The 23,848-nt window shown below is 39.8% G+C and overlaps 2 protein-coding genes across 4 annotated transcripts; both read left to right on the top strand.

The window, feature by feature from the left end:
* Window positions 1–979: 979 nt before the first annotated feature.
* LOC130553386 (ras-related protein Rab-33B) lies at window positions 980–13,970 on the top strand. Its single transcript, XM_057332323.1, has 2 exons — window positions 980–1,290; window positions 13,180–13,970. Exons 1-2 carry the CDS (start codon window positions 1,078–1,080, stop codon window positions 13,645–13,647), a joined length of 681 nt encoding a protein of 226 aa, XP_057188306.1. The 5' UTR covers window positions 980–1,077; the 3' UTR covers window positions 13,648–13,970.
* Window positions 13,971–15,738: 1,768 nt separating this feature from the next.
* Window positions 15,739–23,505, top strand: htra3a (HtrA serine peptidase 3a). 3 transcript variants are annotated; one of them, XM_057331877.1, is made up of 10 exons: window positions 16,339–16,424; window positions 16,499–16,752; window positions 18,126–18,225; window positions 18,669–18,891; window positions 19,786–19,980; window positions 20,117–20,149; window positions 20,234–20,348; window positions 22,654–22,711; window positions 22,800–22,895; window positions 23,051–23,505. In XM_057331877.1, the coding sequence occupies exons 2-10, from the start codon at window positions 16,665–16,667 to the stop codon at window positions 23,217–23,219; spliced, it is 1,077 nt and encodes a 358-aa protein (XP_057187860.1). In that variant the 5' UTR covers window positions 16,339–16,424; window positions 16,499–16,664; the 3' UTR covers window positions 23,220–23,505. The 3 variants fall into 3 exon arrangements, with proteins under 3 accessions (XP_057187859.1, XP_057187858.1, XP_057187860.1); XM_057331875.1 differs by having other exon boundaries at window positions 15,743–16,752; XM_057331876.1 differs by lacking the exons at window positions 22,654–22,711; window positions 22,800–22,895; window positions 23,051–23,505 and adding an exon at window positions 21,345–21,466 and having other exon boundaries at window positions 15,739–16,752.
* The last annotated feature ends 343 nt before the right edge of the window (window positions 23,506–23,848 follow it).

Below are 23,848 nucleotides of genomic sequence, written 5' to 3' on the forward strand. Positions count from 1 at the left end.
CATTATGAATTAACTAATGTTAACTGATTCAAACTTTTATTTTAAAAGAATGTATGAGTTACACGTGTCTACACCCGACGCGAGCGACACGACAAATGCCTTGTTCATTGTGTTTGTCGTGTGGCGCGGCATTGTGAGGACAACCTTTTTAATTATAATGTGTTCTTTTGTCGTGTCGTGTCGCGCTGCGTCTGGTGGAGACACGGCGTAAATGCTCAAATTAACATGAAATAAGATTTAAAAAAGGTTGTGGAAGAATTGTTCAACCAATATCAGCAAATAAAACAAAATTGTAAAGTGTTACCACAATTAGCAACTTGTTGTTATTATTCAATGAATGGCATAGGATATTTCCCAAAAATAAACGAAGTCTCTCATAATTGACTCAACTTGTCATTCCAAACCTATGACTCCCTTTCTACTGTAGAACACAAAAGTATTATTATTAGTAGGCTAAATATTTTGATGAATGTTGGTAACCGAACAACATTGGTCCCCACTGGCTTCCACTGTATGTCCAAAACCACTGAGACATTTCTCAAAATATCTTTTGCGTTTCACAGAAGAAAGTCATATGCAAATATGTTTAATGAGATTAGGGTGAATGAAGACAGAATTGTTATTTTTGGGATTGGGGAACTATCCCTTTAAGAGTGGCCTTGCTGTCATTGAATTGGAAACTGCATATCAAGATTATAAGGATGTGAAATAACCGTGGGGTGATTTTGGGTTTAGTCAAAGCTAAAGTTAGTCAAACTTCCTCATTTATAAGATTTCTTAAATTGTATAAATGCCAACAATGACCCGTTGAATGTGCGCAATATATTGCAAAACGTACATTTATTTTACGTTTATTTTAGATGCTGTAATAAATAGATGTTTAATGGCATCTTGTGAGGGAAGTCCATTGACGCTGACATAGACTCGAAAGTTTCTCTCCTATTTTAGCGGAAGTTTGTGATCCACTCATGGACCCGTGAGGAGTTGTTCATTGGTTTGCTCTGAACCTAATGCATCGTTTTTGTTTGTTTGTTTACTTTGTACAGTTTCGCGTTTGATATATGTTGTTTGCGTCAGATGGACTCGTCGCTGGAGAGCTCGAGCTCATCTCAGGGTCACCTCGCGCGCTGCAGTCGCACCTGTAAGATCATCGTGATTGGAGACGCGGGTGTCGGTAAAACCTGTCTGACCCACCGCTTCTGCACCGGGCAGTTTCCCAGCAGAACTGAAGCGACGATCGGGCTCGACTTCCGTGAGAAACTTCTTGAGATAGAGGGCGAGAAAATCAGAGTAAGATAACATGCAGCGCTGTTTGGTTTTTATCTTGGGTTTGAAGTTGGTTTAGTTTCAATCCTGAAGAGCTCCACAGACATTCTAACGGATTTTGTGGTTATAGTGAGAATTAAAATGTTTTTAATAAACACTTTAATGGTTTGTATGTACTCCCAGCTAACAATTTTTGGTTCCCCTAACGTTAGTTTTTGGTTCCCAGAACGTTATTTTCTAAGGTTCGTTTTTGGTTCTCCTGGAAAGTTCCCATAACGTTCTGGGAACCAAAAACTAACATTAAGGGAACGTTACCCTAACGTTATAGAAACCATGAAACTAACGTTTTATTTTCGTAAAGATAACCAAGAAACTAACGTTAGGGGAACGTTCCCAGAACGTTAGCCTAAAATATTTTTCTCGGTCCGTTTACACGTCAGTAATGAATACATCCATGCTGTGTTTTTATCCATCGCTTGTCTAACGTTAATCTAATTAAAATAAGTAAAATACATCATCCCACACAATATGTAGGATGAAATCAATGCATTAGATTATTCTTTTAGCCTAATAATTCCTTTTTCATCACTGAAGTAGCCTAATTTTCGATTTGAACAGCACAGTATGTCATTTCTAATAAAACCACACTGTGTGTAGGCCTGTCATGGCTCTGCTTCATTTAGTCATGTTTTTCTTGGTCCTGTAGCAGAGTCATGACAAAGCCTTTGGTTATGTGTGGAGAGAAACATATTGTTGTCTTTTTGACAATAATATACGTTCTCTCCAGTGTCTCGTCTCTGTTCCCGCCATCTCGTTTCCCCTTCATCCCCGCTGCCTGCAATTGGGTTCTTTCCTGCGTTTTCGTGACAGAATGACCGACCCCAATCAGAACCCAGCGGGCAGCAAGATGGACGGCACGGCGTCGTCCTCACGGTCCGCTCAAGCCCGCTTGCTGCTAGGTTTCCGCCAGGGGAACTACGGGAATCGGGAGTTCGCCGGGGCATTCTCGGCGGTGGCTGAGACGGCTGAGTTCAACGAGGCAGAGTTGAAGACGATCTTCAACTGCTGGCTCACTCAGCGCCTCACCCCGTCTGAGAAGAGGCTGCTGGGTCCCCTAGGGTTCGCGGCAATGGTCAGGTTCGTGGCCAACCGGGACGATCCCGGGGGTGGGGTTCCACGTGGGACTTCCACCTCGCGGTCGATCACGCCGGAGGGCCTCGACCTGACTGCCGCTGCCCGGGGGGACTCGGTACCCTCCGGCTTGAGCTCCACGGTCCCCGTTCACTCTGGTGGCGCCGGGAGCGAGCGGGAGGGAGGGGATCCGGGGATGACGTAGGCTGATTCCTCCGCTGCCAAGGTCTATGGATCCGGTGGTGCGGAGAAGGAGGGAGAGGCACAGCGGAGGAGCGCCCAGTCCGGTGCAGCCGGCATCCAGTCCGGTGCAGCCGGCATCCAGTCCGGTGCAGCCGGCGTCCGGTCCGGTGGTGCTGCCGGCGTCCGGTCCGGTGGTGCTGCCGATGTCCTGTCCAGCGTCCAGTCCGGTGCAGCCGGCGTCCAGTCCGGTGCAGCCGGCGTCCTGTCCAGTGTCCAGTCCGGTGCAGCCGGCATCCAGCCCGGTGCAGCCGGCGTCCAGTCTTGTGTCCTGTCTTGTGTCTAGTCTTGTGTCCAGTCTTGTGTCTAGTCTTGTGTCCAGTCATGAGTCCAGTCCGGTGGTCCAGCCGGCGTCCAGTCCGGTGGTCCAGCCGGCGTCCAGTCCGGCGGTCCAGCCGGCGTCCAGTCCGGCGGTCCAGCCGGCGTCCAGTCCGGCGATCCAGCCGGCGTCCAGTCCGGCGATCCAGCCGGCCTTCCAGCCGGCGTCAAGCCCTGCCCAGCAGGCCTTCCAGCCGGCGCAAAGCCAGTTCCAGCCGGCCTCCAGTCCGGCAGCCAAGCCGATCCCTGGGAAACCCCCAGGGCCAAAGACTGTCCCCCCCAGGACTCCCCCTAAGTCCCCCAGGACTCCGCGCCCTCGAGCGCAGCCGGGGACTGGGACTGTTCCCCCTTCTCCCCTCCCCCATGGACTGCCTCCTATGGGCCCTGGTTTGGCCCCTCCCCTGTTTGTTATTTTTGTTAAGTCACCCCAATCCCTTAGTCTTGTTGTCTTGTCTGCCCCTTGTCTTGTTCACCATGTTTGTCTGGTTTTTGTCACCGTCTCAGTCGGTCTTGTCTCGTCCGTCTACCCCTTGGTGAGAACCTGGAGGTGCTCATTAAAGGGGGGGCTTCTGTCATGGCTCTGCTTCATTTAGTCATGTTTTTCTTGGTCCTGTAGCAGAGTCATGACAAAGCCTTTGGTTATGTGTGGAGAGAAACATATTGTTGTCCTTTTGACAATAATATACGTTCTCTCCAGTGTCTCGTCTCTGTTCCCGCCATCTCGTTTCCTCGTTATCTTTCCCTGAGTGTTTAATTACCCACACCTGCCCCGTGTCGTTATCCTTTATCTGTCTTCCCTATATAATACCCTCATGTTTCATTGTCCTGTGTCGGTCATTACGTATGTTATGTGCTGCTTCGTGTCATCGTCTTGCCTTGTCCTGTCATCTGTTCCTCAAGAGTGAGTTTGTTTGTTCTACCCTGTATTGTTTGTATTAGATATTTGGTGGTGTCGTTTAAGTTTAGTTTTGCTGTTCTTGTTTTCATTTTGCCCCCTCATGGGAAGTCTTTGTTTTCTGTTTGTTTCTTAGTTTAGTTCCTGATTTATACCCCTCGTGGGTATTTGTTTTGTGTTTTTTTGTAAAATAAAGTCATTTGTTAACCCCTTCATCCCCGCTGCCTGCAATTGGGTTCTTTCCTGCGTTTTCGTGACAAGGCCTACCTCAACATCAGACATTATAGATATCGAAATAAAATAACCAATGACTTCAACACAATATTTAAAGCAGATTTTTATTGACAGAAGAATAAACATTTAATTATCTTCAGGCTAACAATATTCTTGTCTCACCACAGAAGTATAGCGCGGCTCCGTCTTTAGATATAACAATCAAAAGCCCTGAGTTTCAGTCCTTACATCATGGTTGTTGATTTAGATCAACAACCAAATGAATCGAAAATCAATCAATCGAATCAATCGAAAATCACGAAAATATAAGTCTACTCTCAAATCTGTACTGTTTTAAATAAAAAATTAAAATAAATAAACCGCTAAAATAATGTGTTAGTCGGTGAGGTAAAACGAAATGACCGTTAATTTTTAAATGACAGGAGTGCGCAGCAGAGCGGAGAATGCACGTGCTCGAGCGCACACACATACAGTAACAGACAACCACACTAAAGAAATACACATGGATATAGATGATTGTATTTTCATTTAGCTTAACTAGTTTATTATTTTCAGCCATTAAAGCGCACATTTATTAATTTCATTTGGTTTTCAATGTGATCTTTATGTATTGCACATGTCACTGACGTTTACCAGTTTTGACTATTTTTACAATAAAAAATAGCCAAAAAAATAACCATCAGGGAACGTTACTTTCTGGTTATTTTCTGGTTGCAAAAAAATAACCAATAAATAACCATCAGAGAACGTTATTTTCTGGTTATTTTCTGGTTACAAAAAAATAACCAAAAAATAATCATCAGAGAACGTTATTTTCTGGTTATTTTCTGGTTATTTAAAAAAAACCCAGCCTGCAACGTTCTGGGAACGTTATTTTCTGCTTGCAAAAAATAAAACCTGAAAAGAACGTTCTTAGAACGTTATTTTTTGGTTCCCAAAAAAATAACCAAAAGGGAACCAAAAACTAACATTACGGGAACGTTGTGTGTTTGCTGGGCTGGTAGTGTTTGTCTGATGGGAACAAGTAGACAGTAAAAAATCACTTGAAAAATACAAAAAAACTTAGAGCCATTAGATTTTTTTTAGCAGCAGAGTTATGTATTTGATAAACTGCGTCTTCTGCTTAACGTCTATACATCTGCACTGGATGTATTCTTTGGGATGTGAAATCCAGACATTTTTACATTATCAGCTCGTAAATTCCATGACAGAACAAGAGCAGCAGTGCGCGGGATATCGCTGTGGCAATGAGATTAGGCTAAATGAGGAATTGAACAGAAGGAATTGTTACAGAAGCTCTTAACCACAACCTTCAAACAACAGTCGTTAAAGTCCCAGTGAAATTAACCTCCTAAAACCCGAGCTTTGGTTTGGCTTGCATTTTAGATTTCTTCTAGCTATTTGGGGTTAGGAGGAACCAATAAATATAATAACCAAATATTATATTTGAACATGAAGCACTTTTTGAAAAAAACGATGTCCACACATGTGGACAATCGGTCTGTATCCACAGAAAACAGTCAAGACACCATTGTTTAATAAAGTACAAATCTATTTTATTAACAGCCTGAGTACACTGGGGGAAGTGTGGGAATGCTGTGGGTACACTGGGGGAAGTGTGTGCTGTGTGTGGGCATGCTGTGGGTACAATGGGGGAAGTATGGAAATGCTGTGGGCATGCTGTGGTTACACTGTGGGAATGCTGTGGGTACGCTGTGGGAATGCTGTGGGTACGCTGTGGGAATGCTGTGGGTACGCTGTGGGAATGCTGAGGGTACACTGGGGGAAGTGTGGGAATGCTGTGGGCACACTGGGGGAAGTGTGGGAATGCTGTGGGTGCACTGGGGGAAGTGTGGGAATGCTGTGGGTACACTGGGGGAAGTGTGGGAATGCTGTGGGTACACTGGGGGAAGTGTGGGAATGCTATGGGTACACTAGGGGTAATGTGGGCATGCTGTAGGTACACTGAGGGAAGTGTGGGCTAGGTGTGGGTACACTGGGGGAAGTGTAGGCTGTGTGTGGGCATGCTGTGGGTACACTGGGGTAAGTGTGGGCATGCTGTGGGTACACTGGGGGAAGTGTGGGTACACTGGGGGAAGTGTGGACTGTGTGTGGGCATGCTGTGGGTACACTGAGGGAAGTGTGGGCATGATGTGGGTACACTGGGGGAAGTTTGGGCTGGGTGTGGGTACACTGGGGGCAGTGTGGGCTGTGTGTGCGCATGCTGTGGGTACACTGGGGGAAGTGTGGGCTGTGTGTGCGCATGTAGTGGGTACACTTGGGTAAGTGTGGGAATGCTGTGGGTACACTGGGGGGAAGTGTGGGAATGCTGTGGGTACACCGGGGAAAATGTGGGCACCCCAGGGGAAGTGTGGGCTGGGTGTGGGTACACTTGGTAAAGTGTGGGCTTGGCTCCATGGTACTGCTTGCAGTCGTTGTGTAAATTGATGTTTTCAAACAAATTCTTCCCAAACCACGTTTTCACAGTTATTTAAGAACAATTATTTTTTAATACATTTTTACATTTTCAACTAAGCAAAGTCCCATTGTCCACATGTGTGGACATCAAGTTTAGAGGCATAGTACATCTTTACTGTTGCAAAAATGTGTCAAATTTGCATGCCATATTAATCATACAACACTACTATGCATAACGTAACAAGAAGCAACAATGACATTTTATTACATTTTTTACCTTTTGGACGTTTTGTCCTGCCATAGCTGCCTTTATTTTTCAGATGTGTTCGCCGCCGTCTTGACATTTTTATGTAAAGTGTTTTTCTCTTCTGACACCACCAGATGGCAGTGTAAAGGTCCATGTTTGTGAATAACAGGTTCCAGTTACACAGAATTAAGTATCCCAGCAAACACAGAACGTTCCCCTAACGTTAGTTTTTGGTTCCCTTTTGGTTATTTTTTTGGGAACCAAAAAATAACGTTCTAAGAACGTTCTTTTCAGGTTTTATTTTTGCAACCAGAAAATAACGTTCCCAGAACGTTGCAGGCTGGGTTTTTTTAAATAACCAGAAAATAGTGTTCTCTGATGGTTATTTTTTTTGCAACCAGAAAATAACCAGAAAGTAACGTTCCCTGATGGTTATTTTCTGGTTATTTTTTTGCAACCAGAAAATAACGTTCTCTGATGGTTATTTATTGGTTATTTTTTGCAACCAGAAAATAACCAGAAAGTAACGTTCCCTGATGGTTATTTTCTGGTTATTTTTTTGCAACCAGAAAATAACCAGAAAGTAACGTTCCCTGATGGTTCTTTTTTTGGCTATTTTTATGGTAAAAATAGTCAAAACTGGTAAACGTCAGTGACATGTGCAATACATAAATTATAAGATCATGTAACCGGTCCTACTCGCCCGGCCTCGAACCGGCGTCAGTTCGAATGGGAGACGGGCGCTCTAACAGGAGGCTAAAGACCGCAGTCAGACGCTAGAGCGTCTCTGTTGGTCAGGGAGTGAGGTTTACACACTGGCCAGCTCTTCACTGGCCTCCGTTACAATCACATTGAAAACCAAATTAAATTAATAAATGTGCCCTTTAATGGCTGAAAATAATAAACTAGTTAAGCTAAATGAAAATACAATCATCTATATCCATGTGTATTTCCTTAGTGTGGTTGTCTGTTACTGTATGTGTGTGCGCTCGAGCACGTGCATTCTCCGCTCTGCCGCGCACTCCCGTCATTTAAAAATTAACGGTCATTTCGTTTTACCTCACCGACTAACACATTAGCGGTTTATTTATTTTAATTTTTTATTTAAAACCGTACAGATTTGAGAGTAGACTTATATTTTCGTGATGTTCGATTGATTTGACACATCTAAATCAACAGACCACGATAAAAGGACTGAAACTCAGGGCTTTTGATTGTGTTATCTAAAGACGGAGCCGCGCTATACTTCTGTGGTGAGACAAGAATATTGTTAGCCTGAAGATAATTAAATGTTTATTCTTCTGTCAATAAAAATCTGCTTTAAATATTGTGTTGAAGTTATTGGTTATTTTATTTTGATATCTATAATGTCTGATGTTGAGGTAGGCCTACACACAGTGTGGTTTTATTAGAAATGATATACTGTGCTGTTTAAATCGAAAATTAGGCTACTTTAGTGATTAAAAAGGAATTATTAGGCTAAAAGAATAATCTAATGCATTGATTTCATCCTCCATATTGTGTGGGATGATGTATTTTACTTATTTTAATTATATTAACGTTAGACAAGCGATGGATAAAAACACAGCATGGATGTATTCATTACTGACGTGTAAACGGACCGAGGAAAATATTTAGGCTAACGTTCTGGGAACGTTCCCCTAACGTTAGTTTCTGGTTCCCAGAAAGTTTTAAAGGTTTGTTTTTGGTTATCTTTGCGGAAATAAAACGATAGTTTCATGGTTTCTATAACGTTAGGGTAACGTTCCCCTAACGTTTGTTTTTGGTTCCCAGAACGTTATGGGAACCAGAAACTAACGTTCTATTAACGTAAAGAAAACTTTCCTGGAGAACCAAAAACGAACCTTAGAAAATAACGTTCTGGGAACCAAAAACTGACGTTAGGGGAACGTTCTGGGAACCAAAAATTGTTAGCTGGGATTATCGTGCACACAACCAGAAATGTGATGTCCACGGATGTGGACGACAGGTCGTATGAGGTTAAAAATTACTATTCTTATCTTTTCATGAAATATTGCAGCGTTTATAGTAAATAGCTTATCGTGGGTAATTTTATTTTTAAAATTCATGTACCCTAATACCCAGCCAAAATACGTGACTGTTACGTAATGTCAATGATATCTCATGATCAAACATCGTGGCGACGTAACGAGTTACTTCGTGGCGACCGGAAAAGTGAAATTCCTCACGTCGTGAAAACGTAATGAATTAAAAAATTTGTGTTGGTAATTAGTAATTAAAATATTTTATTATTTGGGCGGACATGCAGTACAACTAATTTAACTTGTCCTTATTTGCCCATAACTATTTAAAAAACTTTTTAAATAACAATGACACAGACTCAGAGTTGGAATACTTTTCATTTATATAGATGAAACCAACATATTGACAGCAACATATCAAATTGCATTTAAAACAGTATACAAACATGTTTTAAAACATATTTGAACAACAAAGTGTTTGTTCAGATACTTAAAATAGCAGTAATAACTGTTATGGCTATTTAAAACATAGCATCGAGCATGATTCACTACAGATAAATAATTACAGCAGCATAAATATTACAAAAAACACTTCAAATATAAGATATGTTACTTAATGTGATTGTTTGACTTTTTATACAGAGTTATATGTCCTCTTCAAGGCAGGTGCCATGATATGTCCCGTTGCCGTGGTTAAAGTTACTCTTAACCGCCACCGGTGCTGTAAATAATAAAACATAATGAAATAAAACCTAAAGCAACGTTTTCTTTGCACTTTACTTTCATTTATTTTCGTAAAAGCCGTTTATTTGTTGAGCTGTAACGAGTCTTACCTGATCAAACGAAATTTCCTGTCAGATTCAGTAACGTTACAGAAGCCCTTCAAAAAAAGCGTTGTTACTGCTGTCAGATGACATTCTGTCAGAATATTAGTTAAACATCTGTTTAAATTAGTTTTTCACAAGTATTAAACGACAATTGTGAAATTAAAACATTACTTACTTCGGAGGAACTATCGGTCCTCCTGTTAGCAGCTCAGCTGTGCACGCGCTGTTCTGAACTTGAGCGCGCAGGATGAGCCCACTGTTACATTCCCGAGAGCGGCCTGCATGTAGATTATTATCTCTTGGTTTATTTAATCAACAGATTTACAATGTCCTGACTAAAAACGTTTTAAACATGCATATTTAAATAGTAAACGACATGTAAATCATTAATGTTAATCAAAATTTTATTGGTAATATGACGTACCCGCAACGTGCCACTTACGTTACTCGTAGGTAATGTTATTACCAAAATAGTACGAATATAGTACGTAACTGGACCGTCCTTGGTTATCTTTTAACGTCAGGAGTTCGTGCAGGCGACGTCATGATTTGGTCATTTAATGGTAATGAAATTACGTGCCTGGGACGTGCCAGCTACGTTGCCAGCTGGTAAATCATGAAATTACCAAAAATGACCAATAAATTACGTAACCGGTACATTAGCTGGGTAATCTTAAATTAAATTTTGAAAATGAACTTCCGCCTTGAAATGACTTTCCATCTCAAATGACGTAAATTACAAGGCTTGGCCGGAGCATCCGTTAACTCATCCCCTTCAACTGTCAGTCTGCTGCCAGTTTCATTTCAAAATCAATGCAACACAATGCAGTGAAAAACGCAAGCCACGGCCACTAATTTTCTCCTTTGAAATTCGTTTTCACTCGGAAATGTGTCAGAATAATTCGTTACATTTATGTAGCGCTTTTCTGGACACTCAAAGCGCTTTACATGGAATGGGGAATCTCCTCAACCACCACCAATGTGCAGCATTCACCTGGATGATGCCACGGCAGCCATATTGCGCCAGAACGCCCACCACACACCAGGTTATTGGTGGAGAAGAGACAGAGTTTCGAAGCCAATTAGTACATATGGGGATGATTAGGAGGCCATGATGTATAGAAGCGAATGGGCGAATTTGGCCAGGATGCCGGGGTTACATCGCTACTCTTATTCGAATGACATCCTGAGATTTTTAATGACCACAGAGAGTCAGGACCTCGGTTTAACGTCTCATCCGAAGGACGGTGCTTTTTGATAGTATAGTGTCCCCATTACTATACTGGGGCATTAGGACCCACACAGACCACAGGGTGAGCACCCCCTGCTGAGCTCACTAACACCTCTTCTAGCAGCAACCTAGCTTTCCCGGCAGGTCTCCCATCCAGGTACTGACCAGGCTCAGCCCTGCTTAGCTCCAGTGGGCAACCAGTCTTGGGCTACAGGGTGATATGGCTGCGGAATAACGAAGTTAAAAGCGATCACAACTTCCGGTTCAATGGGACTTTAAAGGATGAGTCTTTATTCCATATAGGCCATAATCCAGAATTCATGAAACATACCAAATGCCTCAGATTCCCCCCCATATTCTATTTAGGGATGCATGATAAATTATCGGTATCGACCAATAAATGGTCACTTTTAATGTTATTGGTATATGCCCATAATAAAATTTACGCACGTATATTATAGCCGATGAATTATGAATCATTTCCTCTGGTTGAACAACTTCAGGAGCACGCTGCTCACAGTTAAAATCCAGTAGGCCTATAGCTACTGTCTTTCTGTCATGATCATTCTCTTACTGTTATTAGCAAAACATTGCTGATGTAGGCACAGTATAGATAGTTATGAATGTGTAAATTATAGGAACAAAAGCTGTCTGAATGCTTTCTGTCTTGAGACCTAGACTTGTGGCTATTGAGATCACTATTCTGGTTTGCACTGGAAGAAAATCTTTAATTTGTTATTAAATAAAAATGATAACAGAAAAGTTTCAAAGTTAAAGAATCTTTAACTAGTGTCAATTAGGCGTGGTACATGATTTTCAGGGAAAAAAGAGAACTATATGTGTAACAAAAGGCTCAATAAAAGGGAAGGAAGGAGGCGGGAACCGGCGAACATTCACAATAAACTTTAATCAAAATAAACAAACAATAATCTGGAAGTAAAAAGGCCGGCAGCCACCTCACGGTAGACTGCCGGCCACACAAACATAAACATAAACAAAACTTAACATATGTCCGGGCCCGGTCCTCTCTCACTGTACACTCCTGTCGCTCGTCCTTTTATGCTTATACTATAGTATACTACAATATTTTTTTCCATGCGGCTACCACAAAAGTAGCTAATCATATTCTCGTTAAGGTATAATGACAATAAATCGGTTATATTTGTAAATAGTATGGAGCGTAATGTATAACAAATACAATCTAAGTATGACCAAAGCTGCATAGATAGTTCACGATTTTGTTTGCAGCAAAATTCATAACTAAGTTTTTATTGAACATTATAAAATTCTGATTTAGCCTTAACTAACAGTACGATCCATCATGCAATACCGCTAGTGCCCACCAGGAGGCAACAGACTACAGTCTGGGAAGCACTGAACACTGTTGACAGACTATAGAATCATATAACTGGATGTATACATTTTGTGTACAAGTATTACAAATAAAAGTAAACTAGTGGGTATCTATGGCGAGTATTTTCTAAATTTTACATACATAGTTAAATCTTAAAGATATAAGTTAACATTTAGATTCGGTTCTGTTGGTTGTATTTTGTTCAAACAGTTATGGTAAAGAAATATTTATTGACATAAGTAATTTTTAAAGTGCCTGCTTGTCCAGCAATCGTTTTGCTAACCTAATGTTTCGCTTCCGCTTAATTGTGCGGAAATCCCTAACTGAGATCAGAGAAAAGCTAGAATGATGCAAAAAAAAGCTATTTCCCCAATGAGAAATGTATTTTTTCAGGTGTAATGTAAATGAAATAATATTACATTGCATGATTTGTTTCATGATTCAAATAAAACGCTTCTCCATACCATCTCATACCATCTGTGTTTTATTCTCGACTACAACATGTGATTATTTTCATGAATTATGCTGTTCTCTCTTGCATATCGATAAGATATCAAACATTTTCAATCTAGTGTATTCCCAAGAAGAACATACACAATTAGAAAATTTCAAAATTTCCTAGGACAATGATTCTTTTTTTCTAAGTCTAATTTGGTGATTTTAAGTATCTAGAGACATGGTGTTTTTGTACTTCATGTCCTATATCGTGAATCTTCTAAATGTCTTCAGCAATGCAAACGTTATTGTGCTTTGTGATCATATTTATAATACTAGATTTTTGAATGTCATTTTAGGCTTTACTAAAGTAATCAGTAGTCAATGGGAGAGATTATTTTGACAGGAATGTTGTTCCAACATGTTATTCATTGTACGATCCAGGGCACCTATATGCATTATTCAAATTTGTCCATATTTAATTTGTTTTGTAAGGTGACCAATTACCTTGAAATACACTTCTTGCCAATGTAGATATATAACTCAATGGTAACTCTCTATCTCTCTCTTCTATCTTCAGGTGCAACTGTGGGACACGGCAGGTCAGGAGCGTTTCCGCAAAAGCATGGTGCAGCACTACTATCGCAATGTGCACGGCGTCGTCTTCGTCTTTGATGTCACTAACCCTTCTAGTTTCTGCAATCTACCGCTGTGGATGGATGAGTGCCATCAACAGACCCTTGGTCAGGATGTACCCTGTGCTCTTGTTTGCAATAAGGCCGACCTGGCTTCAGGGACTACATCAGTTTTAATCGAGCAGGCCCGTCACTTGGCTGAAGTCCACAGGATGTCTTTTTATCTCACTTCAGCCAAAGGGGACCAGGTGGACAACATCTTTGTGACTTTGGCGCAGAAGTCGAAGAACAAGAGGGGACAGAGTGTGAACGAATGTGTGCTGCTGTCCAGCAGAGCAGTTGCAGAAAACGAAATCCCAGCAGGAAAGAAAACAGAGAGAGATGTAAGAAAGAAGTGGGCCTGCTTTTACTAATTAATTATGCAAAATGTGTTGATTCTATTTTTGACAACTTGCGCTGTGTGACGCAAGGGGGCAGAAGTAGATAATATTCATCACGGTACTGTTTAGCGTGTTGACAAAATGTTTATATGCTCTCCTACTTGTAAGTCGGTTTGGATAAAAGCGTCTGCCAAATGAATAAATGTAAATGTGCTTGTGACACAAAAGCACAAACAAATTGTTTGTTGTATTGTAACAGTCAGGTCATCTTCATACTGGTCTAATAATGACTTTCTACCCCCATAAACATAACCCCTTACATACACCTTCTTTGTTTCACTGTGTTAGTTAAGACTTCCATTTATTTTCATTACACCCTGTTACCTAAATTAAGCAAAGCTAACAGTTTTGTTGAAAGTTAGGTAATTAAACATAATGTGCCAGATTTTGAGGACCGCCTAAAACCCCACAGCCTGTTCTTGTCCTCACCATGATTAGGTAGGGTATACATATATATGTTTTGACATATCATACAACATACAACTTTGTTTCCTAGCTATACAGTGAGGGAAATAAGTATTTGATCCCCTGCTGATTTTGTAAGTTTGCCTACTTACAAACAAATGAAGGGTCTATAATTTTTATGGTGGGTTTATTTTAACTGATAGACACAGAATATTAAAAAAAATCAGGGGAAAAAAATGTTATATAAAGGTTATAAATTGATTTGCATTTCAGTCAGTGAAATAAGTATTTGATCCCCAAGCAAAACATAACTTTGTACTTTGTGGAGAAACCCTTGTTGGCAAGCACAGAGGTCAGACATTTCTGATAGTTGGTCACCAGGTTTGCACATGTGTCCGGATACATTTAGTCCACTCCTCTGTCAATCTTTAAGGTTTCTTGGCGGTCGCTCAGCAAATTGGAGTTTTAGCCTCCTTCACAGAGGTTCTATAGGACTAGGGTCTAGAGACTGGCTAGGACATTTAATGTGCTTCTCCTTAAGCCACTTTTTGGTTGTCTTGGCAATATGTTTTGCGTCTTTGTCATGTTAAAGGCTCATCCATGACCCATCTTCAGTGACCTAGTTAAGGGGAGGAGGTTCTCGTCCAAGATTTTACGGTACATGGGCCCGTCCCTCAGCCCCTCAATGCGGTGAAGTCATCCTGTATACCTGTAGCAGAGAAAAAGCCCTAAAGCAGAATGTTTCCAACACTGTGCTTCTCTGTAGACATGATGTTCTTGGGCTCATAGTCAGCATTTCTCTCCCTCCAAACACAGGAGTCCATTTTGGTCTCACAGCAGTGCCAGCACTTTCGCCAAAGCCTTTTCTGAATCATTTTGATGTTCATTGTCAAACTTAAGACGAGCCAGGCGGGCCTTCTTGGGCAGGAGGACCTTGCGGGTGCTTCAGGATTTCAGTCTACTGTGGCATAGCGTGTTACCAATGTGTTACCAATGTTTTGCTTGCTAACTGTGTTCCCAACTGTCTTGAAATCATTAACAGGCTTCTTCCGTGTAGTTCTGGGCTGATCTTTAACATTTCTCATGATCATCTTTACCCCATTGGGGAAATATTGCAGGGAGCTCCAGAACAAGGGCATTTGATAGTTATTTTGTATATCTTCTATTTCCAAATAATCACACCAACAGTTGTCTCCTTCTCACCAAGCTTCTGTCTGTAGCCTATTCAAGGTTTGTGCAGGTCTCCAATCTTGTCGCTGACATCCTTTAAAACCTATTTGGTCTGGACCATGGTGTTGGAGAGGTTGAACTGGAAGATACAGATTCTGTTGTATATAGATACAGATCTTTTATATACATAACAAGCTGATTTAGGAGTACTTTCTTAAAGTGACAGGACTAATCTGTGGTCCATATAGGCACATAACCAATCTGTGGAGCCAGAATTCTTGCTAGTTGGTAGGGGATCAAATACTTATTTCACTGACTGAAATGCAAATCAATTTATAACCTTTATATAACATTTTTTTCCCCTGATTTTTTTTAATATTCTGTGTCTATCAGTTAAAATAAACCCACCATAAAAATTATAGACCCTTCATTTGTTTGTAAGTAGGCAAACTTACAAAATCAGCAGGGGATCAAATACTTATTTCCCTCACTGTAGATAAGTACAGTAGGACACAGGTAATTTGTTTGGTTAGCTTTTAATGTGGAAATAACTTTATTTCCTTACTCTCATATGACATTATTTAGTTGATATTTAGCTGATGACATTTTAATATGTGAGTAATATCTCACGTGAATGTAATGTTAATTCATTTCGAATTTTGCTGTATTTTTGGCTAATGACTGATGCCCCCTGCTCGTTCTCTACATCATCATGTGTGAGCGCGCACAGAAAGTAGTGGAGGGAGTGTGGCGCGCGCGCAAGTGTCAGCCAGAGTGCGAGAGGAAGAAGTGAGGTTTTAAACAGCGCTGGGTTTAAAAATGACATTGCACAAGGAAGAGAATGAAATAAGACCGATTTTATCCATGGGAATGCAACAATAACTTTATACACATCGCGTTCTCTCAGTGTTTACCGTTTTTTCGTTATCAGCTATGTGATGCTTTTTCTATAGATTGCAAGCGGATTATTTACAGGTATGTTTTGGACTGTTCAAGACTTTATGGGCAACAAATAAACATCGCAGATACTTAAACTCACGGATCAAAATACCTGAACTGCAGTTTTGTCCAACATGCCAGACGGAATGCAGATAATACTCTTTGCAGCAACAGTGCTCATTGCGCATGACCTCTCAGTAGCCGAGCAGAAGATGAAATGCCCATCCAGGTGTGATGTGAGTAAATGTCCGAGCCCGATCTGCTCGAGCGGGTACGTGCCCGATCACTGCAATTGTTGTCTTGTGTGCAGTCTGAGTGAGGGAGCACCGTGCGGTCGGAAGGATCACCCTCCATGTGGCGATGGGCTTGAATGTAAATATCCAGCTGGTAAGCGACTTTCCAAGGGTGTCTGCCAGTGTAAGACAGCCCATAGAGTGTGCGGCAGCGACGGAAAAACCTACGACAATGTGTGCAAGATGAGAGCAGCCGCGCGTAAAGCGCAACAACAAGGGCTCTCCATAATAACCCAAAGGCAGAAGGGTTCATGTGCACCATCTCGGTCAGGTCAGTAAATCATCAATCAATTCAGCTACGTATTTTTTATTTTATTAATTTTAAATGTCTGTTAAAATATAGAAATATTTGCCCTGGTAACTGAAATGGTAAATTAAATTTAAATGGTAATTATGGGGTATCAGTATGCCAATACAGTATCCCTATCGAGATACCCCATAATTACCATTTTGGCACTTAAAGGGGTAGTTCACCCAAAAATGAAAATGATTTAATCATTTACTCACCCTCGTGTAATTCAAACATTCTACATTGTTCTGCAGAAAACAAAAGAAGCATGTTGGTAGCCAAACAACACTGGCCCCATTGACTTCTCTTGTATGGACACAAAACTACTAAGACATTTCTCAAAATATCTTCTTTTGTGTTCCACAGATAAAGGAATCATATACCAGCACAAGGGTAAAAAAAGAAGAAAAAAAACTAGTTTACCTACCCCTTTAACCAAAACTTATTTCAAGAGATTGCCCTTCTAATTAGTGCAGTACCCATTTTGCTTAAAAGTTTCTTTGCACTAAATTTTAAACATGAAAAAATGTTATTACTTAATAGTATCAATACCAGTGGCCTGGAAAAGCTTTTTTATTATACGTATATAATAATACTGAATAATACTAACTGTGCCCTCCTACACATATACACTTGAGATTTCTATAAATAGAGGTGACTTTCTATAGACATAATTATTTAATACAAACTGTACAGTATAAACTGTTCTATCCCATAACCCTCAACCAAACCCTTACTCAAATCATAGCAATTTACATTTTCAAATAAGCATCATTTTGTATGTTTAAATCAACTAACATCATGAGAACTGCAGGTTGATCCTCACAAGTAGCTGATTTTGGTCCCCACAATGACAGACAGACAGACACACACACACACATGCATTTATTGACAATTAGTTCAGTCAGTCATCTGATTGTTCTCCAACAGATTTAATTTCCTCTGTGATATTAACTTTTGCCCGATTTAGACTTCTGGGAATGTTTCACAGCGTCTCCAATTGCATTTTCAGGATTCCATATTAGATGGACATCCCTTACAGCCTTTTTCAGCTGGAGTCAATTTATTTAAACCCTGCATGACGTTGTAAAGTTTTCCTACAAGATAAGGGTTGGTTTTGGATGTTTACACCACAGCATTCTTGGCCCGCAGCTTTTCCACTCCAGAGTGGAAAACCGAGTTAGAAAACATTCAATTCAACCCTTTCATCCCATTTGACTAAAATTAAAAATAGTTTATAGAGTCTGTTGTAGGGTTACCTGTAAACATGTTTGAATATGATAACATATCAAATGCAGTATGTTAATGTGCTGTATAACTGTCAATGATGTGAGGATTTTTTTTGGCTTGTATAGGTCGTGCACATCAGAACAGCCCACGGTACAAGTTTAACTTCATTGCTGATGTGGTGGAGAAGATTGCACCTGCTGTGGTCCACATTGAGCTTTTCCTCAAGTAACTACAATTTCATTTACATATATGCATTTGGCAGACATGTTTATCCAAAACGACTTACTGTGCATTATCTGTGGAAAATAAATGAAGATATTTTGAGAAATGTTTTAGTGGTTTTGTGTTGATCCAGTGGAAGTCAGTGAGGTCCAGTGTCGTTTGGGGACCAACTTTCTTCAAAATATCTTCTTTTATGTTCTGCAGAAGAAAGTCATACAGGTTTGAAATGACAAGAGGGTAAAACGATGATGACAGAATAGGTGTACTATCCCTTTAAGTGATTTGAATTATTAGTTATTTAATAGAACTAGACAACATATAGCTGCTGCCATGCGAGCCAGGGCTTTTTAAATCACCCGGGGCCAGCACAAACGCTGTTTATAGATCAATACCATTTTCTCATGTATAAAACGCTAGCATGTTATTTGCCATATGTTTGTGTCCAGTCATCCTCTGTTTGGACGTAATGTCCCGTTGTCAAGCGGCTCTGGATTCATAATGACGCAGTCTGGTCTGATTGTGACCAATGCACACGTGGTTACCAGCAGTGCAACTGTAACGGGCCAACAGCAACTACGAGTGCAGTTACACGATGGCCAGACATATGAGGCATCCATCAGAGACATCGATAAGAAATCTGACATCGCCACCATCAAAATTAACCCAAAGGTGAGAATAATTTTAATGTCTTCATTAAGACATCAGTTCGCCCACATTTAGACGAAAACATGTGTTAAGAACCCGGACACATTTGGCCTTAAAGAAAAAGCACACATTGGAAACACACTTTAGAAATTATTTTTGAAATACAATGCCAGCATTTTTTTCAATGCTGTTGTTGTTGTAGTTTCCGAACATGCATTAGTGAGTTGGTATAAGTCTGCCACTAACGTCCTGAATGTACTGAACTCAGCAAAGCCCATGAGGTACATTAATCCAAAAATGGCAATGCTTTTGACTATTAAACCCCATGTTTATGTGTCCAGAGCAAGTATGTTTATATCTCACTATTTACTTTGTCTAGACACACTTGGTTATGTCAGTGTGGTAGCCTGCTGCACATAGTGACCTACATTTGTGTGTGGAAATTCACAATGTGTTGGGTTGTCAGAAGTGTTATATTTCCTACACGTGGATCTGATTAGGGAGATGCATCAACTGTGGGTTGCAATTGTCTCTTCTGGCCATTTTTTGCCCTTGTGTGTTGGATTTGGGTTTAGAAAAAGAGTTTACTCTGTTAGCGTTTGAGAGAAGGGATTCCTTTGGAAATAAATGTTTGAGAATGTTCCCACGTTGTAGAGTCTGGAGTGCTTTCAGATATTTTGGGTCTATTTATAGCAGCTGATGTCATTACCAACCAAGGCGTTGTTTACAATTGATTCAGATTAGTTCTTTAGATAAATGACACCAAAATAGAATAGAGTAGCGGTCATTGTGAAAACAGTGCGCATAAGGAAACGTTTCCCAATATGTCCATTTTGTTGATTGCCACATGAGAACTCAGATGTAGACACTACAGATCTTGATACATGAGAAGACATTTGTTTTTTATGTCTTCCTCAGCAAAAATTGCCAGTATTATCACTGGGTCGCTCTGCTGATCTGAGACCTGGCGAGTTTGTGGTTGCCATTGGCAGCCCTTTTGCTCTTCAGAACACAGTCACGACTGGCATCATCAGCACAACACAGAGAGACGGAAAAGAGCTGGGCATCCGTGACTCCGACATGGACTACATTCAGACTGATACTATCATCAATGTGAGACTAAAGACGTTTTGTTTTTAACATTACTTCTATACGTAATGTGATCGCTCCTTAAAGAGGTTACAGTACAACATTTGATCCTTTGTGCTTGATTAAATTCGGTTTTGTCTCTTTCATTCTCAACGGGAAGTATGGCAATTCTGGAGGCCCACTTGTTAATCTGGTGAGTGTGAATAGGTTTTGTTACACTCACTATCAGGACACTGCATTGTTAGTTTTACAAACATAAATATTTCTGTCATGGTAGGATGGTGAAGTGATCGGGATAAACACGCTAAAGGTGACTGCAGGGATCTCTTTTGCCATTCCATCAGATCGAATCACTAAATTCCTCGATGAATCTAATCTTAAACTGCAGAAAGGTAAGCATCATTTTAGGATGTATGTACCAGTACAACCAGTCATTATATAAACTGGCAAGGATCACCCAAAGCCCCAAAATCTGTTGATAAATTCATGCCTCAGAGAATACATGAAGAGAGTTATTGAAGGTTTAAGCAAGGTAAATATTTAATGAGAAATTAAGATCTCTTTTGTAATTTTTCTTTTCTGCGTGTAAGTGTTTAGCCAAAGATTAGTTACCCTGAGAAATCCCAACTGCCTTTTCATTCAACCGTATACATTTATCTGGGTAAAAGGAATAGTTCACCAAAATACTGTATGAAACTCATAATTTACTCACCCTATGCCTCGTGCAACTTGCTTTCTTTAGTCAAACCCATCAGAGTTATATTAAATTATACTATGGCTCTTCCTAGCTTTATAATGTCTTTGAATGGTGCCCGCAGTTCCAAATCCAAGATGGAAGTGCCAATAAGTGCATCCACCCACCATCCTAACAGTAATTCAGATGGTTAATAAATGTCTTTTAAAATGAAATTACGTACATGTTTGTGAGAGAAAACAATTCATATTTCAAGCTTATTTATCAATCTACAGTATATGATGTGTTTGAATGTAAACAGTTAAGTTAATTCAATATGGCTGCATGTCAATAACTTTGAATCTTATTGGTTATTGCGTGTCTTGTGACTGCGTCATGATGAAATGTGTACTTCAAAGTTTACATTCAAATGTGATGTATCAGTCGCTGAATAACCCTAAAATATTATTTGTTTTCTCTCACAAATGTCAGAGAGGGTGAGACATTTATAAATTGACGGTGAGTAATTTATGAATTTTATATTTTGGTGAACTAATTCTTTAAGGAACTGGGTCTAGAGGTCCTAAAATATACACAATGTTTTGCCAGCTGAAACAAAATGACCATTCTACAAAACATGCTATCATGTACCCCAGTTGTATTTGTATGAGACAATTCTGCATTAAGTCCTTGGTGTCCTTTATTTTGATTACAGTTAATCACAGGGTAGTCAGGACACACAACAAGCAGTCTGATCCTGCCAAGACTGCCCCAGGTGAAGCACCTTAAAGGCTGGCACACACTACAAGATATTTTAAAGTCTTATCAGATTTTTAAAACGTGAGAGTTTTTGTTCCACTATCTGACCAACACATATAGAATACAGATTCCATTTGTTGGTTCCGCAACATGCTTCTGAGCAGATTTAATCAATCATAATACACCTCACATCACATCACAAGAAAGTCTGATAAGACTGTACAACCATCAAGATAATTGGGACTATATCTAGGATTGTCGTGAGGTGAGAATTTGAAAAAAAAAACTGTCCCGATTATCTTGTGAGTGTGTGCCAGCCTTGATATTTGAAATGTAACTGATTTATCTATCTCAACAGAAGTTCAATTAAAGGCTATAGCAAAACCCATCAAATGACACACATTCTATAGGCTGCAAAATAAGCCGCCGTCTTCGGCTTGTTCATTTTGCTAGCAGTTATTACTGTAGCAGGTTTCTTTACTTTACTCGTTAACTGTCACTCATCCTGCTGGCCACATAATGTAGAATGTGTGATAAACTTGCAAGCTTGCATTCAGAACCCTGCACTGTAAAACTTTGCTGTAATTTCGCAGCAGGTTTGCCAGTAACTTACTGTAGATTTAATTTACATTTTTGTTTTAAGCATAAACTTACCTGGTTTAGATATTTTTCTTTCATAAAACAAGACTAAATATCTTAGGTCACTTTTCTTGTTATGTGAATGCATCGTAATTTAAGAAGTTTTCAATATTTTTTACTAGAAAACAAGACAAAAATGCTTAGGAAGAACGGCAATTTTTGCTGTGCTAATGCCAGTCTCTTGCTCATTTTGAATCTCAAAAGTCAAAATGTTTTAATTTTGATTAAAGTAATTGAAAATAGTACTAATTGGAAATTAGTATTAAGTAGTAATTAAATCTACAGTAAGTTACTGGCAAACCTGCTGCAAAACTACAGCAAAGTTTTACAGTGTGTGACTTGACATGGGGAATAATGGGGGTAACACATGTACTGTATGACTAAATATGATAAATAAATTGAACGTTGTCGGATTTTCACCCCAACATTCTCTCTCTCTCTATGATCGCATAATTTATTGTTCTCAATGTAACAATATAAAATATATTAAATTACAGAGGAAATTGTTTTTGGTTTAGTGATTAAAGCAGTAGGTTCTGAAACCTGCATTGTAAAGCAAATATTTTTGCTAAACTCACGTTTATGAGCTGGATTTGTACAAACACATCTAATAATTTCTCTTCCAGATATGCAAAGTTCTAAAAAAAGGTTTATTGGAATCAAAATGGTCACGTTAACAGAGAAGTAAGTTTTGTTTTATTCATTACACTTCAATTGTCTTGAAAAACCTCAATGTTTTTTAAAACTTGATATTTATTTTCTTTTTCCTCAGCCTAGTCCATGGGTTAAAATGGCATAATCCAGACTTTCCGGATATTGGCACTGGAATACTTGTACATGAAGTTGTCCCAGATTCCCCAGCTCAGAAGTATGTCTAATATTACAATGCCTAATAATAGTTCTTTCTTTCCCCTTTGAAATCTTCCTGATGTTTTTCTGAGGTTTTATTTGCAACATCAGGCAATTTCACATGGGTCCATCCAAACATAAACACATTTTCCTCTTATTGGTTGGCTTTCACAGAGGTGGGATCGCAACAGGTGACATTATAATGAAGTTAAATGGGCAACCATTGGTCAACACTGGTGATTTACTGGAGGCCATTCAAGGAGATACGCCTCTCCTTCTGGAAGTTCGGCGTGGAAATGACGATCTGCTGTTCAACATTGAACCTCAAATATTTATGCAGTGACAATGACAGAAATATGTTAGTTGGCTGATGAAGATAATACAGAGAGAAGAATAATCTGAAGTCTAAAGTGAGCAGAATTACTTATCACCTTTGGTCTTCAGAGAAAAACATCTATTGCCTACTGGAACTTCTGAGCTGTTTGTTGTTGCAATCTAATTATTGTAATGTTACTTTATTAATCACAATTATCACAGTGTCTCTCACAGTGCCTCTCTGTCAGGCCTCACTTGAACTAAGTAAAAAGGCCAGAGACTAACACATTCTTGCATAACATCTAATAAAAAATATTGACTTAATATTGTATTGTGTGATGTTGTGAAGATGCTTTTTAACCTCTTTTTTATTTTATTATCATCAAAATCAACTAACTTTTAATTTGCTACCAATACATCAATCAAGTTGAAAAAGTTTTTGAGGGTCCTCCGATTATCCTGGGCTTTCCTTGTCTCATGACCATTACATGACAAGGACACATTAACGAAAAGAACTACACATAAACATGAGCATTTTTAGGTTACTTTCCTTTTTTCCAGTATGGAGGGGATAGTTAAACATCCCAGATCTGGAGAGCAGCAAGTGAAAGTAATGAGGTAATGTCTGTAGACCAGTTGTTATTTGTGAGAAAACTA

The sequence above is a fragment of the Triplophysa rosa genome, linkage group LG4 (assembly GCF_024868665.1).
Source record: "Triplophysa rosa linkage group LG4, Trosa_1v2, whole genome shotgun sequence".
Taxonomy (NCBI): Eukaryota; Metazoa; Chordata; class Actinopteri; order Cypriniformes; family Nemacheilidae; genus Triplophysa; species Triplophysa rosa.

Bases quoted from the DNA above. Each gene is read 5' to 3' on its own strand.
- LOC130553386 (XM_057332323.1), top strand. From the start codon at position 1,078: ATGGACTCGTCGCTGGAGAGCTCGAGCTCATCTCAGGGTCACCTCGCG. The intron at 1,291-13,179 runs GTAAGATAACAT...TTCTATCTTCAG, and splicing joins TAGAGGGCGAGAAAATCAGA to GTGCAACTGTGGGACACGGC.
- htra3a (XM_057331875.1), top strand. From the start codon at position 16,323: ATGCCAGACGGAATGCAGATAATACTCTTTGCAGCAACAGTGCTCATT. The intron at 18,892-19,785 runs GTGAGAATAATT...TGTCTTCCTCAG, and splicing joins CCATCAAAATTAACCCAAAG to CAAAAATTGCCAGTATTATC. The intron at 22,896-23,050 runs GTATGTCTAATA...TGGCTTTCACAG, and splicing joins CCAGATTCCCCAGCTCAGAA to AGGTGGGATCGCAACAGGTG.